Here is a 19,398-nt window from a genome sequence, read left to right on the forward strand (position 1 = left end):
CATGAAAAAACATTTCTCATTTTTTTTTTCAGAATTTTTGGTCATCATCTTGGGGGTCTACATCGGGGTAAAATTTCAGGCACTTTGCCCCAATCATCAAATTTGCCCCTCCCTCGCATTTTCCAGAATAAGTGTTATTTTTCACTGTATCGTGATCAAAACTTGTGTCTGGTGGTGAAATAATTCTGACATACTCGTATCAATGTACTGCTCCTTTGGTGATGTTTGTAACACTGTGCTGCTACTGGTGATGTAACACTGGTGATGAGGAATCCTCATCTGTGCTGCCACCAAACTCAACCGTCTGGAATAGTTTATCCACTTCTTCAGTTGACTTTCTAGCTCTTACTTCGGATAACTTTGCTTCTTCACGGATTTTCTCCATCTTCTTCTTTAAAATATTGTCCTTACATCTGAAACTCGCCAAACGGTCACTCATCATAGATTGTAGGAAGGCTTTATCCTCTTCATTCGTAATCAGTTGTTCTACATTTTTCGGCCATTAAACGAATGTTGTTTTCAAATCTTCTAATTCCTTATCTATCCTTTCTCTATCCTTTCCAGTTCCAGATGAGCATCTCGATTTCGGTATTTCTCATAGCTTAGCATTGGTACTAACTAATTTAATTATTTTGTCAGATGCACTTTTAGGTGCGATCATTGGGATATGTCCTTTTTCACAAAAAGGTTCTAATTTTCCAAGTACTATTTTCACGAAAGCGGCTTTTGTGTAATTGTGATTGCATGCAAGGTCCTGATGATACTTGAAGCATCGGATGACTTGTTTCTTTGTTGGTAATCTCGTCTCTGTGATATTCGCGTCCTCTGCAACAATCTTTCCTTTGAGTCCGAAGACTGCGCCGTCTTGCCTAGTTTCCGTGTGAGATTCCTTTCTCAAAGATATAATGATTAGTAATAGTGAGGTTTTGCCTATTCACGCCAGTACGAAGGACAAAGTACGAGAGCGTGCCAGCATCACTCCAGTCATTTCAACTCACCACTAGAACTGATAATGCAGGCAGTGTTTCTGCACTCATCACTCAGTAGTATGCAATAATTATCACCAGAGAAGTCAAATCATCTTGGAAAATCGTCCAAACTTTTACATTCATGATCTGCCACGTGTCAAATTCTCCGGGAAAACACAATTTCCGGGAAACTGTGCCAACAAATTACAAGCCAACCATGTTACAAACATCAGCAAAGGAGCAGTACATTGATATGTCAGAATTATTTCACCACCAGACACAAGTTTTGATCACTATACAGTGAAAAATAACACTTATTCTGAAAAATACGCAGGAGCTGCGTGCCTGAACTTTGACCCCGATGTGGACCCCCAAGATGATCACCGGAAATTCTGAAAAAAAAAAGAAATGTTTTTTCATGTATTTGAACACACCTGTCCAATCGCCGTTATGTTTTTCAAACTTTCACAAAAAAGGGTGCATTTGATGCACCCTAATATGTATATATACATACATGTATATATACATATATATATATATATACATATATATATATATATACACACACATATATATGTCAATGAAAGATGTGGAGGATAGAGCGAAATGGAGACGGTTGATCTGCTGTGGCGACTCCTCACGGGAGCAGCCGAAAGAAGAATATATATATATATATATATATATATATATATATATATATATATATATATATATATATATATATATATATACATACACACATACATATCTGTATACATCTTGTTATTTGGCTTGGTCATGAAATGTGTTAAACATTGTTGCATTGCCCTCATTGGTGTGGGTTTGAGTCACGTTGACGCTTCAGTGCTCAGAGTGAAGGTTTCAATTAAAGTGCAGGTTTTCAGCCAGGTTTGTGATAAAGTTGGCCAAATCCGAAATGTTCTACGAATCCTAACAGTTTTAAATGGTATTTGATGATTATTTGTGTTTTGTCATTTGTATGTTGAAATTTTTAAAGAAAATCTTTCGTGTGTCTTCGACTCTTGCTGGTATCTCATTCTGAAAACGTGTTAAACTATACCCTCTTATTAAACAACCTTAGTATGTCCAGAGAGTAGAACCTGCTGGATGGATTAACATTGGGGTTTATAATGGAGTATTCCGGCTGGTGTGTCCAATGTATCAAACAAATTCAATAAACCATTAAAACAGTTCATGTGTGTCTGGTACAAAGCCTGCGAGTAGATGTGTATGGTTTATATCATTACCTGGATCTCATTAATCGCATATCTCTTAATGAACGGGAAGGCAGAAATGTAAGAGTTACAGTTGGAGATGATTGATTTAAGTTTATTCTTTTCATACCGTCATTCAAATACACTCACGGATATTGTAAAAGGATCAAATCTGCTCCTGGTTAATTGAGTTGGCATCGTTCTTGCATCAATGGTGCCCTTGTGAAGTTGACCTTTATCGTTGGGCCCCAGTGACTGAACACAACAATCAAATGGCCGATGTGGTTACCAAGTCGAAAGGTAAATAAAATTTCAGTCAATGTTTAAAAACACACCATTTCCTCATGTACAATAAACCACTGGAGCATTGGACAATGTAAAAGCAAAATAACCTGAAAGGGAGTGGCAGTGGTGTGGGGGTGGGGGCGATTTTTAAACAAACTGGCTGTTCATTTTTTGGTACCATGATGGGCCACATGTTAAATCAGTCAGGAGGCCCATTGCTATAAAACTTCATTTTTACCAGAAAATTGGTCCATCTTCCAAGATCCATCTTCCCAAAGCCTTGGCATTTCAGAAACTGCAAATTTCGAACACCTGGAAAGAAAACCCAGCATAACAGCAATAATTATATTATTAGTAAGACATTTTGTCCAGTGAATGAGACATTCAAATCACATTGACAGTTTTACAGCCAACATTGACTTTCTTTTCATGCAGAATACACTTGTTAACTTGAGATTCTATTTTGCTTATTTTGTCATCACATCACAAATTTCCATTGTTGAATCTTTTAAATTGTATTTATCTCGGGCTCATGGAGGAACGTGAACCACATTCAGGAGGACAAAGGAGTGGGTAGATATCAGTGCACCTGCATACATCATTTGCAAGGTCATGAGTGGACAATGGGCGAACATATGAGGGACAAGGTACTCATATGTAGGATTTCAACCTGTGTTCCCTACATCCTGGCCCATTGTTCACTACTTAGGGTGCATGCACTACCTTGCAGTTCCCTTAGTATGCATGCAAAGATAATACATACTATATTTTCAACACGTCAGCAGGCAGTATTCACAAAAATCAAGGGAATACGAACAGGCTAAGATTTCTGTGTGTTTGATTCAAAATAACAAGGAACAACAAGGAAATTTGATGCAGGAGGAGGCCATTTGGCCCTTCATGCCTGTGCTACATCAACACCAGATTAAATCAATCCGTCAAGTTAATGACTTCATTTCATTGTATGGGGCGATCCGAGGGGGAATGGGGATGAGAAAAGTGTGGCAGGCTCAGGGATATCACCAGGTAGGGTGTCAAAATAAAAATGTGGAAAATGCTTTTATTTACTTATTTGAGTGGGCAAAGGCGGTTTTAGGGTGAATAATAGACAGCACCGATCGCACACTATCCCTCAAAGAGACCCAACAGATTGCACAATCACCATTCAAACTTGAGCCGCACACCAGCCCTGCCAACATCCCTGTATCCCTCCATCTCAAATGCTTTGATGGTGCCTATCTCATTCCAATTTAAACCGATCTACTGTTTCTGATGCCACGACCTATCCATGGAGACCATAACATGCATCAACTGCTATCTGAGCGAAAGACCCTTGTCTTACTACCGTGTTAACTCCCCTCTTCTTTCCTCTCGGGTTTGGCCCGTGGTCCTATCAGATCTATTACAATTTCTCCCCCTCTCTATCTCTCTTTCCATTCTCAGTTCTGTACTCTTAATCTCAGTTGCTGCTTTATTTGCATTTTATTCTCCTCCCCACTCATTCCTTTCTCAACTGCACTCGGTCATGCAGCAGTGTCTGTGGCAATGAATAATACATTCTTTCAGAGATATTTGGACAAGCACATCCCAGGTGTAACCTCTCATTGCCGGGCCATTCTGTACACACGTCAGCAGGCAGTGAGTAGTGCAGTGGGAGTTCTAATGCGCCTCACTCTTGCACCGCTCCCTGCACACCTGGCCATCTGTATATGAAGGATGAGCCTTGTTCCCAAGGAAATCGCATTTTTTTCCTGGAACGTCGACTCATGAAAATGTCACTCGCAAACCTGTCAGACTCACATTGGACCCAAAGCATAAAAGCATTAGCTTGAATCAGGCAGGGATAACAAATGCTCTGCCATGTTAAACATGCCTTGTTTGAATGATCATGAAAGTGATTTTTGGATGGAGGGAGAAACGATTTTTGTTTTCAAAGAAATGCAAGCAAAATGTTGTGATGAAAGATAAACTACTCCCCTCGTGTTACTCAGGGACAAGGTGAGTGAGCAGACCAGTGTTTACAAAGCATTGAGTAGGTTTGATGAAATAGAAGTCAACTGGCAGGTTTTGGGTTTTTTGTAAAACACCAGCAAAACAAATTCAGCAATTATCAGATTACTATCAATTAGAATGTTTTAAAATAATAATAATAATTAGATAGCGTTCCTTGTGCTATGGTGTGTACTGTCGTTCTGAGAACAAATGGAACACCATGGCCACGCAACCTGTTTTCAACTTTTGTGTTCTCTTGTTTTCACAGAACCTAATCTGGATCAACTGGAAAAGTGAGGATCAAGATGACCTCATACGTCTCGTTTCTCCTTCCATTTTCTTCCAAGGTTTTTTTTCTTGCATTTACTTTGTGTGTTCTTGTGTTCCAAAAGGATAACATCAAACACTCAGAAAACATTTTTTTTTAATGACCAATTATGAGCAATTAACACACTCCTGCTGTGACTCCTTTTTAAAGCCCTCAATTATCCACACCTTCTTGTGGGGTCGGCTGGAAAACGGTTTTGGCCCGTCTTTCATGAACCAGCTGGCGAGGCATGATGTTCGACGAAAGGCTATTTGGGCAAGACTTTGTAATTTATTCAGGGTGCCGATGATAACTCGCATCAAGATCATCATGATCATGATCATGATCATCATTATCATCATCATTATCATGTATCATGCTATATGCACAGCGTTGTTGCTGCTGAAGCAGTTACAAAGCTACAATCCTAGACGGGTCGCCACTCTGACTCAGAAAGTCATGGCAGGAATTTGTAATTTGTTCAGGGTTCCAGAGATAGCTTGCATATGCTTTGCGAAGGACACCATGTTAACCTCCACCAACTAACGCCAGCAGACGGGACACCCAGTTGAACATCCATCCGAGGGACGACACACGTTGATGAATCACCCCGCCTGAGAAGCACCATGATGACAGTTTATAGATGGGTCGAGATGCGAACCCAGGCAAGACAACTGAGAGGCAAGTGTGCATATCTCTAGGAATTTAGGCCATCCTTCCAGCCCACAACTCACATACTCATTGCATTGACACCAAGGGATATTTGACATCTAGCAACTAGTGCAGGCAAGTAGGTACTCCAGCTGACCGTCCTCCCAATGGAGAGCACACATTCATGCCTAGCCTTGCCTGCGAAAAAACAGGAGGGCAGTTTTTCGGTCTTTATTTATTCGTATGCAGCCTGTGGCTACTTGATCGCATCATTTTCTGGGAGCGTGGCTGTGCCACTGATGCAATTCCCCGTTACCAGTAAGCTGGTACTCATTTTTCCACCCTCGGAAAGATGACAGGCTGTCAACCTCCCTGGTGTTAATTCAATAACACGACAGGGGTTTGGACTCAAAACCCTCAGATATTAAGCCAGCCACCTTAACCATTAAACCAACACCAATCTTAGTTTTTACCTCTGTTAGGATTCAAACCCAGGCTACACAGCTCAAAGACAAGTATGCATACCAATAAGCCATCCCACCATCCCATGAGCAATACGCAACTTTCTAAATGACGTATGAATGCTTCTGAGGCGTTTTCCACATGCCCTGTGTGTGCGTTTTAGTCACTCACTTCTGCTGGGGTGGGCACTGACGTTGCCAGTACAAAGTGTGTAATTGAAATACAGCACTCTTTTTAACATAATTTTCAACATTTAAACAAAAGAGTGGCAATGTCGATAATGGTTAACCAGAATGTTTGTGTTCCTGGATGCAAATCACGCACAAATTAAAAGAAATATCTATATATTGATACTGAAGGACTAATTTTGTGCTCCTCCTAGCGGTTGCGTCACGTTTTTCTCAGTACTGTGACCTGGACTGAAAGAAACTTCGTACCTGTAAAAGTGCATCGCACAGAGTGGCAATAGTCAACCTTCAACTCTGAAGCAGAATAAACACTTTTAGTCCAATTCCCGGGCCGGCTTGCATACTGCATGACCATTAACAAGGCGCAAGGACAAACATTTCAAAGACTGGGAATATATACTTACCATCTCCAGTTATTTCGCACGGACAACTGTACGTCGTGTTCTCGAGAGCCAGAAGTTTTGACACGGTGTACGTCAAAGTAGACACGTGCACAAATCAGAGGACTTCTTCACAAGGAGTAGTGTACACCAAAAATGTCGTGTACAAGGACGTTTGTAGGCCTCATTAGGGAAGGCCATGGAGTACATCGACTGGGATCCAGCTCTGACAAGAGCCGCCACTGGTTGTCATATTGGGCTCATGGAACAGAATCCGTCTGTGACGGGGTTTCAGCTCGTGATAAGTATCCGTGGATACAATTTTTAGTGGGATCTGAGAGGTGTCGAATTCCATGTACCATGTCCTGTTGGTATAATAAATCAGCCACAGTGCATCTTCAAACAAACAAACAAACAAACAAACAAACAAACAAACAAACAAAAACAAACAAACAAACACGTTTCTCCTTTTTGCAATAGATGCAAAACTCAAATACTATTTCTATTGTGCCACCGGAACCAAATAAACAATATATTTTTAACAACTCCCACCGCCTCCCCCCCCAACGGGATTGATCTTATAAATATTTTCAAGTGTTTGTGCGTTCAAGTGTTATTCTTTCATGGCTGAGCTGTAGCACGTAGAGGCTGCAAATTTTGGGAGTAGGTTCTTCAGTATCCGGGCAAGGTTTTGAGATACCACATGGTGGCCTTGAAGTCTGTTTTTCGGCCACCAAAGGCCGCTATACAATGTATACTGGGATGTGTGGTGAGACAGTGTTGCCGCCGGCCAGGAGGCAAAAGATAACCACCATTAGGGCAAAACTCCAAAGCTTTTCAATGCCAACATGTCCAGAAACCCCCACTAAGGAAATCACTTCCAGGCAGCGTAGTGTTACCCAAAAAGTGTTGCCGTGGTCAGCAAAATGAGTTCCAGTGTACCGTTAGAGGGGCGCAGCATCAGCGGCACAGCTGCACTTCCAAGAAATGAGAGCTACCCGGCAGTCAAGCTGCCATATGCAAGAACAGAATACAACTCAGACCCCTTGACCCCTTCGACCATTAAAGACCCTTTTAAGACCCTTTAGACATTTACATCCTTTGGACACTTTTAGATCTTTTAGACCCATTACACTCTACTTTTGGAACGTACCCTTTAGACCACTTTAGACTGCACAGATCTTGATACCCCTTATGACCCTTTAAACCCCTATATACCATTCAGACCCCTTTCACCTGTGTATCATTTTGACATTTAGACGTTTTAGATCCCTTTAGACCTTTTAAGATCCTATTGACACTTTAAACACTTTAGACTTCCAGCCTTTAGACCGGATGGATCCATTATACCGTTTAGATCCGAACTACTATTGGAATGTACCCTTAAGACCCCTTAGACCCTTTCGACCCATTCTTCTTCTTTCGTATTATCTTGTAGACAATTAAAATTTAAGATATAGTAATGATATCCATTCGATTGCAATATCAGTGGCCCTGTGTAGTCTACTCTTTCGCATGAAATTGATCAAGTTGACTGTTTAGACCCCTTATGACCCTTCAAATCCCCTATTGACTCTTTAGACCATTGCACCCTTCAGACCTCTTATACCTGTAGATCCTTTAGAGAGAGAATGGTTCATTTAAAACTTAACCTGTACATCCACAAGCCCAAGATTTGTCCTTCCCAAACCTTCCCTTGTAAATATAGCTGGCACAAGCTTTGTATCTCTTCATATTGTGAAGATGTCCTTTGCAAAAGAGTTGGTTACCGTTACTTGGTAATGACGCACAGCATAGTCTTTCCAATTGCAGACATCCATTAAATAAATCACAAAACATGCCATGTTCACAGGAGACACTCCCACAAGGTGGAAGGTCCATTCACTGGTAGCGATCCGTTGGAGGTTTGTGTAGCATATGTCCAACTACTCGGGCCCTGCACTGGCCCATATGGTCAGGAATTTGCAGCATGGCCAGCTGCCTATTCGGAAAGCTGAGGAAGTTCTCCAAGTCTTTCGGTGTGTAGAGATACAGCCTGTCATGTACTGTACTTTTCCAAGTATTTTCAGCTTCTTTTAGGAGGTTGGGGACTGAAGAAATGATGTGGAGAGGGATAGGTGCATGGACGTGGTCGGTTGGCATGGAAATAACTTGTGATCTTCTGTCAAATGGAAGGCCTAAATCAGTTTCCCAGCCAAGCTTTCATTTTATCACCTTCACTCCAAAGCAGTACTTCAGAGGTACAACAAGCATAGATTAAAAATCTTCGCTGGTGGAATGGAATGAGTTTGGCGCAGTTACCAGCTCAACTCACTGCAATATCTGCACAATGAGTATTTACAATGAATTCCTATTTGTACCAATACACAATAATTTGAGGTGAGACGTCTACGAACCAGTCAGTGATATATACGAACCTGCTAGTCTAATATATAAAGCTCATTCTAACCACTCACTGACTGATATTAAGGATCTAAAACCTCACGGGTGATGTAGAAAGTTGAAATTTCACATGCCGACGGATATCGAAGCCGATAAACCGGAGGAAAAAAAATCACAAAACTGTCAGAGAGCATCCGTCAATGAAAATATAAATAAAATAAAGTAAATACGTGAAAAAAGATGGAAAAAAAGAAATGCCAGGTGAGTGACCCGAGACAATGGGAAAGCACGGTAATTTCACGTGCCGACGGACATCAAAGCTGATACACCGGGAAAAATCACAGAACCATCATAAAGCATTCGTAAATGAAAATATAAATAAATGAAAAAAACAAATGCAGGTGAGTGACCAGAGAGAATAGGGAAGCACGGTTTGTTATTGCATACAATGTATAAGCATACCCCGTCAGTTAAAAAAATTGACAATATGAAATAGTTGAAAATATAAAGTAAATAATTAAGCAAATGAAAAATTGAATAATTGACAATTGTAAAAATTAAAGAAGAAAATTGGAATTTTTTTTATTGAATGGGTAAAAATTGAGAAAAATGAAATGTTTTTTTAAAATAATGAAAAAATCATTCTTCATAAATGGGGCACACAAAGACGAAACAATTCACACCTCCCTCCGGGAACTGTAACCGTGTGGTCGACATTATTAGGTAATAACTGCACAGAATGATTTTGCTGAAAATGATTGTAAGCAAAATGATACAATTTAGTGCATGGAAAGACCTTTCTACATTACACCTGAGTGGACCCAGAAGGTTTAGATTTCATGCAGATATTAACTCTGACAAGCTCTTACCATGGGGGGAGATTGACTGTCTAATTTGGGAGCTGGGGTGGCCATTTGCTGATGGCAAACGTTGTCCTGCAGGAAATGGAAGAAAAACATTTCCAGATTTTATAATGCAATGGATAATGAAAAAATAATTACAGTGCTGTAAATCTACAATATTGCTTGAAATAGTTGTTCGCATGCATTCGAGGAAAAGTTGGTCGGGAGAGATACACATGCTGCCTCGAACCACCTCCAAGTTCCAACAAGCAGCATCATTCATTGGATTTTCGAAAGCATCACTACCATTTTGGGATAGCACCGATACCAGTTGGGACCATCTGCTTATTTGAAAATGTATCGCAAAATTACCAAGCAACATTATCTGAGCCACTGGATCAAATTGTAAGGTCTTACCTGTCCTTCAAGGGCTGGCAGGAAGGCCGAGAGGTACGCACACTCCCCTCTGAGATGCTGAGCCTGGGTTTTAATCTGGGTCCAGCTATAAATGCTAAATACTGGTGTTTCATATGCAAGATGAGGCATCAACGTGTGCGGCGTCCATCAGATGCACCTGTCTGCCGGTACTGGCTCTTGGTGGATCTTAAATATCCCATGGAGGACAGTTATCTTTGTCACTCTCAACAAATTACAAAGTACTCTCACCTTCAATTACCCATCAGGCCTGACCAGCTAGTTTGTAAAATACTTGGACCAAATGGGAATAATTCGAATGTAGTAGTAGAAGTTGTAGTAGTAGTAGTAGTGCTTTTGTTGGAAAGGCTTTCAAGGCTAGCACTCAGGAAAGCTCAGGCAGACATGTTTCCTGGTTAATGACGCTCGGCTTCCTCATCTATGCGAGTCCATGTTTAGAACTACAGTAGACAAGATGGAGCATTTTAACGAGAAAGCACTAGCAAGACAGATAAAAGGAGGGAGGGAGACTAAAAACACAACTTTTTTTTTCAAGTGTTTGCAAATATATATTTGTTTACAATGAAGTATTTACAAAAATAATGAAAATAATCCGACAATTAAAAGTGAAGAGCCTTGTGGGGAAAAACTACAAAGTGTTTTATTTAATGTCCAAATTTCTTTCAAAGTCTCAGTAGTTCTGGAATATTGTGCCACCTTAAACTCCAAAGTGATTCAGGAACGTAATAAGGTTCTCAGCGATGCAAAACTATCCTGCAATACATCGCTTTCAATCTTTGCCTTTGTAGTTATATATTGTGACGTACACGGGACTTGAACAGTCCCGCCAACGTAGAATGAGCCGAAATGATGGAGGCGGTTTATTTTTTATAACCCAAAGATGGCGGTTTTAATCACTCTACAGCAAACGGGACGAGGAAGGTGGCACGAGTCGCTTTTCACTGAGTTAATGTTTATTTCTCTAACCAGAAATAATAATAAGACTCGGCAAGAGGAGGGATCCGGGGCGATTCGACGGGATGGTGGTGTGGGTTCGGGCGTGGGGAAAACACAAACAATTCCAATGGATATACAAATCTCAAACCCTCTAAGGCGCCAGGTACAAGTATACAAGTATACAAGTATGTATACACACACACACACACACACACACACACACACACACACACACACACACACACACACACACACACACACACACACACACACACACACACACACACACACACACACAAAACGTAGCTGGTCCTGGTGGTCAGGCTGGCCCGTGGTGTCGACGCAACAGTACCTGGATTGGCGCCGGACGAGCTGGCGTCGCGCTTGTCTGGTGTCGACCTCCTGGTCTAGGCCCAAGACCGCTCACAGCCGCCAGGGAGCCAGTTCTGGCGCCAAGATGCAAGCAGGAGAGGGAGGCAGGTCCGCCCGCCGTTCGACCCCGTACTCCGAGCCAGCAGAACTCCAGAGCCAACCGAGGTGAGGCACGAGGCACAGCAAGGCCACGAGACGCGACAAATCGAGGAACGAACCAGCGCAATAAGAGAGCACGCTCCGAGACCCACAGCCTCGACAAGATGCTTTCTTTTTATGACTCCTCTTCCACTTCTTTTCCGAAACAGAACCTTTTTATACTCGAGTCCTCGTCATTTCCAATCGAGCCGTTTTATTCGCCCTCCGCTGTCGCCTTCCGCCAATCGTGATCAAGGGGCGGAGCCATCCGCAGCACTGTCCTGTTACGTCATGGCAAGCCTCCAGGGAATACTAAAATGGTTTACGCAGACACACTTACCCTAACCCGTCTCCCTATCTAATTACGTGACAATTATCATTTCCCCCTTGAAAAAAATGGACATTTACTAGACAACTTATCACCACTGAATTGCTACTTATTACATCGAGATCCTGGTACAACTCGAACAGCATGGCATACCTAATTAAACGTCCTAATTACCCTTTGAATGCATACCCCACCCCCCCCCCAGACGTAACAATATGTTGCAAGTTTTGCAGATGGCAAACTAAAGTTAGCCAGTAGATCCCGTGATCGACTCCCTTTCTTTACAGGGTGATGGAAAATAGAGTGTTGGGAGGGAGGAATGAAGCTAAAAGCATAAGAGCAGATTTTTCACCAGTTAAATAAATTGGTTGAAGACAGACGCGGGCATTGCAGGAATATATGAAAGATGGTTTTTGTTTGCCCACAGAAGCAACATCTGCAGGGAAGGTTTGTGAAGTGTTGCAGCAGAGCTCAATAACTTCGTGCCACATGAAGAAACCTCCAACTCAGGTCCCCCACCACCCTTGATATTGGGTGGAGATAAGGAGATTCCCAACTTGGATGGGTAGGCAATCGAAGCAAAAGAACCTCATGTCAGGGAGTATCCATCCGATTTGATAATAATTCAACAAAATGGAGTAAGCAAATTATTCGTGCATATATTTCTTTCCTTGTTGATTCACTGAAGGACATCTCAGCTGTGCCATGGACATTGCTCATGTTAGATGCAGGTGGTTCTTGGAAGATAATACATATGCGTGATTTCATCATAGAAGCCATGGAAGTAGGGGGTGGGGGGGGTGAACCTGCATAGCTTCCCCACCTTCCCAAGGGTTCTCCAGGTAAGCCAGAAAATCAGGAGGTAATGACTTTTTAACCTCTAAAAGGAATTTTTATTGTCTGCAGGTCTATCTTTGCTGCAAGTTCCTCAGGTGAGAGAACTCCACTCTTCCCATCCTTTAGGAGATCTCCCACTGTGGATATACCCTTCAGTGGATGTACCAGCAAGTCTTTCCCTGGACGAGGACCATTGGCTCAGGTCAGTAGTTGTAGTAGTCGTCATCATGCCTTTGTTAGAATGGCTTTCGAGGTTTGTGCTCAGAGCACAAGATAGCTCAGGCACACGTAAGTTTCCTGCTTAATGTTGCTCGACTTCCTCATCTCTGCAAGTCCATGGTTAGAACTGCAGTGGACAAGGCAGAGCATTTTAAAGAGAAAGCACTTCCAAGACAGATAAGGAAGGAGAAAGACTCAAACAAAATAAAGTGCATGGTAGTAGTAGCAGTGGTAGTAGGCTGTTAGGTTGGCCTAGACCTAGAGGTATGCACCTTCCCGACATGGCTATAAACTTCCATCCCAATGTTTTACAGGCAGGGTGATTCACAATACGTGTGCCATCCCTCGGATGTACGTTAAACTGGCGACCCGTCTACCAGGGTTAGATAGTGGAATGTTAAAGATCACACGGTGTCCTTCGTGAAGCGTAGGCAAGCCATCACTGACACCATTAACAAATTACTAATTCCTGCTCTAACCTATTGAGGACACTGCATCAGCGGCACAGCCACACCCTCAGCCGATGATGCCACCCCGCAGCCTTGTGCTGCATATGAAACAAGGCCAAATGCGTCCAAGAGCCGCATCATAAAGGTTTTGTCTTCACCAGAAGAAGAAGAAGGAGAAGCAGAAAAAGAAGAAGAAGAAGAACAACAACAACAGCAACAACAACAACAACAACAACAACAACAACAACAACAACAACAACAACAACAACAACAACAACAACAACTCGGAGCTCTCTTAGAGCCAGCGTTTGCAACGCGACTCGGCTAATAAAAAAAAAAGATAAATATATAAATAACAACAACTTCCGATATTTCATCACGTGCCTTGATTGAGCCAATAGCGAGACCCGTCATGGAGGCTCCTGTTCATGACGAGAAAATCGTGTATTTACGAAATTACAACACATTAAATGGAATAATCTTTAAATAGTAACGTGAACTTTTCGAAACCTAAAAGCAAATGTCCAAATATATTTAAAAGATGATGATAGACGCTCTCAAAAGGCACCCTCAATGCGAGGATGTGTACAGGTGTTTAGTATTTAAGGAGATCCGGATCCTGTATATAAAAGAGCCAAGTCTTCAAGGTTTTGTCTTCAGAAGAAGAAGAAGAAGAAGAAGAAGAAGAAGAAGAAGAAGCGGAAGAAGAAGCGGAAGAACAGCGCGGAGCTCTCCTAAAGCCACGTTTGCTCCACGAGACGTGGCTAAAAAGTAGTAGTAGTTGTCACCGTCGACAAGCCACTCAAGGCCCTTGACGTTGACGATTTTGCCAACGTATGAAAAATTTGTCTAAAATGCTGGCACACGTCGAATACGTTATGGGTAAGTTTTGTGTACATTAAGAGCATGCAGAAGTACGCTGGCATACGTCGTAGTACGCCGAGCTCGTCGACAAATTTTGTGCATGCTCAAAATTTTTCAACGTATGTCAGCATATGACTCACACGTTCCGCATATGCTGGCCTTAAGTTGTAGGCACGTTATGCGATCGTTGACACACGTTACTTGTAAGTTACTCATAAGTCGAAACACGTCGAGGTCATGTTTAGCATACCCGAAACTTATTTCTAACATATGAGGGCCCTGTTACACCTTGACGTTTTAGCCAGCATATGGTAACGTATCAAAATGTATGTAAAACGCTGGCGTACGCTGAAATATTTATGTTTTTTTTTTTCAGTTTTGGGCATATTCATAACGAGTTGGACGTATGCATAACGTATTAGTAACGTACACAGAACGTTATGATAACTTATAGATAACATATACCAACGAATGCTTAGCGTGTTGTCGGCGTTCACAACCTTTGTCCAACGATAGTCTAACTTATGCATAGTGCGGCAGTGTATCGCTGACGATCACGTGGCGTAGCCTATTAAAAGGCTGCCGCTCGATGATTCAAATCATAACCGCACGAGACATCGAAGTGTTAACATCACCGTCATGCCGAAGAAAACTTCGAAGAATGCTGCAAAGAATTCTCCTGACCGTGGCCGTGGACGCGGACGCAAGGAGGATCCATCATCACCCCCACCCTCCCCATCACGCTCACCTACTACTACTGACATGGACCTACTACTACTACTACTGAAACGCTCACCTACTACTACTACTGATACTACTGACATGGACATCTACTCATCATGGAGTCTGGAACACTGTCGGGTTCCTTCTGTGAAGCCCATTTTTATATACCAATTCCCCTAAACGCTGCCAATACGCCATTATATGGTAGCTGTAAGTTAGAAACACGTTCAGTAAGTTCTGTGGTCGTCCGGAAGACGTCAAATATGTCTACATACATCAATATGCGTTGGAGATACGTTACAAATAGCTTCAAAGCACATTACTCATAGGTTAGAAATAAGTTTCGGGTCCGCTAAACATTACCTCGACGTGTTTCGACTAATGAGTAACTTACAAGTAACGTGTGTCGACGTGTGTCAACAATCGCATAACGTGCATACAACTTATGGCCACCGTATGCGGAACGTGAGTCATACGCTGGCATACGTCGAAAAATTTTGAGCATGCTTAAAATTTGTCGACGAGCTCGGCATACTACGATGTATGCCAGTGTGCTCTTAATGTCTACAAAACTTACCCATAAAGTATTCGCCAAATTTTTCATATGTCGGCATACGCTGGCTAAAACGTCAAGGTGTGACAGGTTATGACGGTGATGTTGACACTTCGATGTCGAGTGCGGTTATGATTTGAATCATCGAGCGGCAGCCTTTTAATAGGCTACGCCACGTGATCGTCGGTGATACGTTGCCGCGCAATGCATAAGCTAGACTATCGTTGGGCATAAGTTGTGAACGCCGACAACACGCTAAGCATTCATTGGTATAAGTTATCTATAATTTATCGAAACGTTCTGTGTACGTTACTATTACGTTATGCATATGTCCAACTCGTTATGAATACGCCCAAAACTGAAAAAAACATCAATAGTTCAGCGTACGCCAGCGTTTTACATACATTTTGATACGTTGCCATACGCTGGCTAAAACGTCAAGGTGTGACAGGGCCCTCACATTAAAACTCAAACACAGTGGAGTTCCATTGAAAGGAACACCTATATTTTGCTATTATGGTACATTTAGTGGACAATCGCATTTTATATAACACATATTGCAAAAGCCTTTTCTGTTTTGTTTCCTTTATTTTTTTTTTCATATCTACTGTACTTGAATATACGGCTTACAGTCAGTCTGAACCTGAACTACCTCCTTGTTTCAGAAAAGCACCACTCCAATCCATTTGTAACCACACAAAACCCTCACAAAAGACTTTGATTATAATGCACTGATGGTGAATTAATGTGCATGTTTGTAGTTGAGCTTTAAGAGGGGAGAAAGGTGGGGGTCAGGGGTTTCATTTAATGGCTCAGCTGCATCTCAATTCAAGTGGGGTATCAGAGACCAGCCTTTGCTTTCGATTGCACAAAACATAATGCGTGTTTTTTTTAGCAGCACACATGGTCCCGGGATGTCTGATACAAATCGTTGCTTTAAACAGGCAAACTTTGTGACCCATTTCGGCCGTTTCTCATACAAAATCAACATTGAGAGGCGCAGGTGCAAGATGCCACCAGCACTGCGCTCCCTCCCATATCCAGACACAGGTCTGGAAGGTATCACTGCTCTTTGTAATGACGTTTATTCATCCTGAATAAATTTCTTGCCTTCAAAATATGAGGAGGAGTGTGCAAGAATAACTCCCCTTCAAATGTGAGCAATACCATACTTTAACTGAAAATGTTAGGGTCTTGAGTTCGAACCCCTTTCTGGCCATTGAATTTAGACCAGGTGATGTTGACTCAGCCTGCCATCTTTCTGAGGTCGATGAAATGAGTACAGGTGTACAGGTAATAGAGGGCACTGCATCAGCGGCGCAGCTGTGCACCCACCAGAAAATGATGCAACTAGCAGCCACATGATGCACACGATAGGTAGCTTCAACCGCAGGTGTGTCGTCCACTGAACTTGCAGTACTGAGTTTACTAGCAGTGATTTTCACAGTTTCCTTTTTCATTACACGTGGTAAAAAGGAGGTTTAATTTTAAAAAGTGTTAGTCTATCCGACTTGAGATCACGAGCTGGGAATATGACGGAGCAATTCAGCATTTGGAGTCTTCCATAAAGTGTGATGCGATTCTCGGGAGAACAACAGCACTTTGCTGCTGCTTGGTCTGGGCGTACATTTACAACTTAAGCTGTCACATGACAAAGGATACTTATGAATAGATGCAAATGAGAGATTAAAGACCTTCAGTTGTGCTTAATAGCTTTTTCTGCGTTTATTAATCTTTTTACAATCATAGGATTTGGAGAGGGATGAGGGACTCCAGGACACATTACCCAAAGGAAAGGGGTGGGGGCCGGAGGAGGAGGAGGGGGGAGGGAGAGAGGAGAGAGAGGGAAATACCTATTATGGTCAATGAGATATTGATGAAAGGCTGAAAGTTTTCTTCTCCACAACCACTGACCTTCTATCGGTCCTAAGTGATGATGTCTGGGTTCCATTCCCGACCCGACTAGAAAATGTTGGATTTGCATTTCACAGGGAGGGTGTTGCGTGATGAAGTCCCTCGCATAGATGTCAGGCTGCATGCCCCATCTGGTCAGCACAAAGATGCCACGGTGTCTTGCGAAGAGTCGGAGACTCATCACCGGCACCCTTGAACAAGATACACATTTATGCAAAATCATCATCTGCAATGGAAATTCAGGCCTGACCAGCTGGTCCGTGAAACACCTGTGCCAAACTTCCCCTTCAACTGTGCGTAGGTAATAGGTAAATGGCCCCAAGTTAATATCCCTCAATTATGCTTAATTTTCTTCATTGATCTTTGTGGCAGAGTGTTTTGAGAGTGGAGGAAAAGGAGAAGAAGGGGGTAATCATTGAGGTCGAAGGTCAAGGGATGAAACATTATCTTTAATCTTACTTGATTGGAGTAAACACAAACAAACGTACACATGGCAACGATGCACCCTTTTGTGAATCAAGTAACGAGATCTTCAGGAAATGGAACCCAATTCATTTTCACACACACACTATATGTGTGTGTGTGTGTGTGTGTGTGTGTGTGTGTGTGTGTGTGTGTGTGTGTGTGTGTGTGTGTGTGTGTGTGTGTGTGTGTGTGTGTGTGTGTGTGTGTGTTCAACACAAAAATTGCAGTCTTATCTTCCAAGATCAGATGAAAAGAATAACGAATAAATTATTTAAATTCCTCCAAAAGACCATTTCTGACTTGTGATGTCCAACTTGAATGAGCTATTACTCTGTGTAGGATAGGACACATCAAGGGCATAAATGCGGTGAAGTCAACACGGCTGTTCAACTGAAATTGGTTCTTGGATCCAACAATCGAAATTAATAAACAACAGCGACGTTTTCATCAACCGTGAAAAGATCATTGGACTCTCTCGTGATGAAGCCGAGTCCATGGGACTATCACTTTCACAACGTAGACAGTCAGTTGTCTCTGTATTCTGCTTCTTCCTTTCTGGTCTTGTACCCTCTGCTCTTTGTTTGTTCCCCCCAGGTTTCGGCAGTGCACACATGGTCCACCATCAACCCCCTTCTGGAGAAACCACCTAAATCCAGGATCACTGCTCACCTCCACTCATTTGTTCTTCTGTTTTTTCCTGCCTGTGGAACCAACTTCTACATTCTTTTCAATCCCATTCTCCCTCCAGGTCTTCAAGACAGCTTTCATGGTGCACCACCAACTCAGATGTGGAAGTTAGTTCTACAGGCGGGAAAAACAAGGAACAAATGAATGTAGGTGAGCAATGATTCTGGATTACAAAACACACCATCTTGTTCCCAATTTCCATATTTTCCTTCCTGAGAGTTTGCTTCCATCTTGTCCACCCCATACGTCCTCCCCTCGCCCTCATTCTCCCCCACATCCCTTATATGTACAAGTCCTAATCTATTTTGTCTCTCAACCCAGCTGTTGGTGTGTTCCATCCCCCAAACACAACTTTCATTCTACTGTTCATTTTGTTCTGTTACAACTTGATCAGTTGTGTGTTCTAGCTCCTCCACTAGCCTCGACTTTGTATATTAAGAAATACATGCAATAATCCTGGGTGCTCTCCAAGTAGAATAATGATACTGAAGAGGAAGTCAACGTGGGACGGAATCAGCGGTGTACTAATGAACCAATGTTATAGCAAATACATATTTCTCCCCCCCCCATCCCCGCCCCACCGGAAATCTCCTTTGAACCCGATTGTCTTTGGTACATCACGAGTAGTGAAGGTTGTGGTCAAGTTTTATTGACAACACGGACAGGTTTGGTAAACAAAATTTTGTACATTACGGGTGATGAAGGTTGTGGTCAAGATGCATCGAAATTGTGTGTGTAGTTTCAGAGAAGAAAGCAAAGACATATTTTGGGGGGAAACCCACATAGACCCCCTTGGGACAGATTCAT

The 19,398-nt window shown here is 42.3% G+C and overlaps 1 protein-coding gene across 1 annotated transcript in view; it reads left to right on the forward strand.

Annotated features, from left to right (window-relative positions):
• The window catches only part of LOC147035304 (uncharacterized), a 63,166-nt gene that overhangs the window by 22,344 nt on the left and 21,424 nt on the right, over nt 1–19,398 (forward strand). The window contains exons 5-7 of the mRNA XM_085865773.1: nt 4,728–4,806; nt 12,787–12,919; nt 18,653–18,741. Of these exons, the coding sequence (XP_085721899.1) occupies nt 4,728–4,806; nt 12,787–12,919; nt 18,653–18,741 (301 nt within the window). The remainder of the gene's footprint in view (nt 1–4,727; nt 4,807–12,786; nt 12,920–18,652; nt 18,742–19,398) is intronic.

The sequence above is a fragment of the Eptatretus burgeri genome, chromosome 1 (assembly GCF_056783735.1).
Source record: "Eptatretus burgeri isolate ZD-2024b chromosome 1, Ebu_testis_v1, whole genome shotgun sequence".
NCBI lineage: Eukaryota > Metazoa > Chordata > Myxini > Myxiniformes > Myxinidae > Eptatretus > Eptatretus burgeri.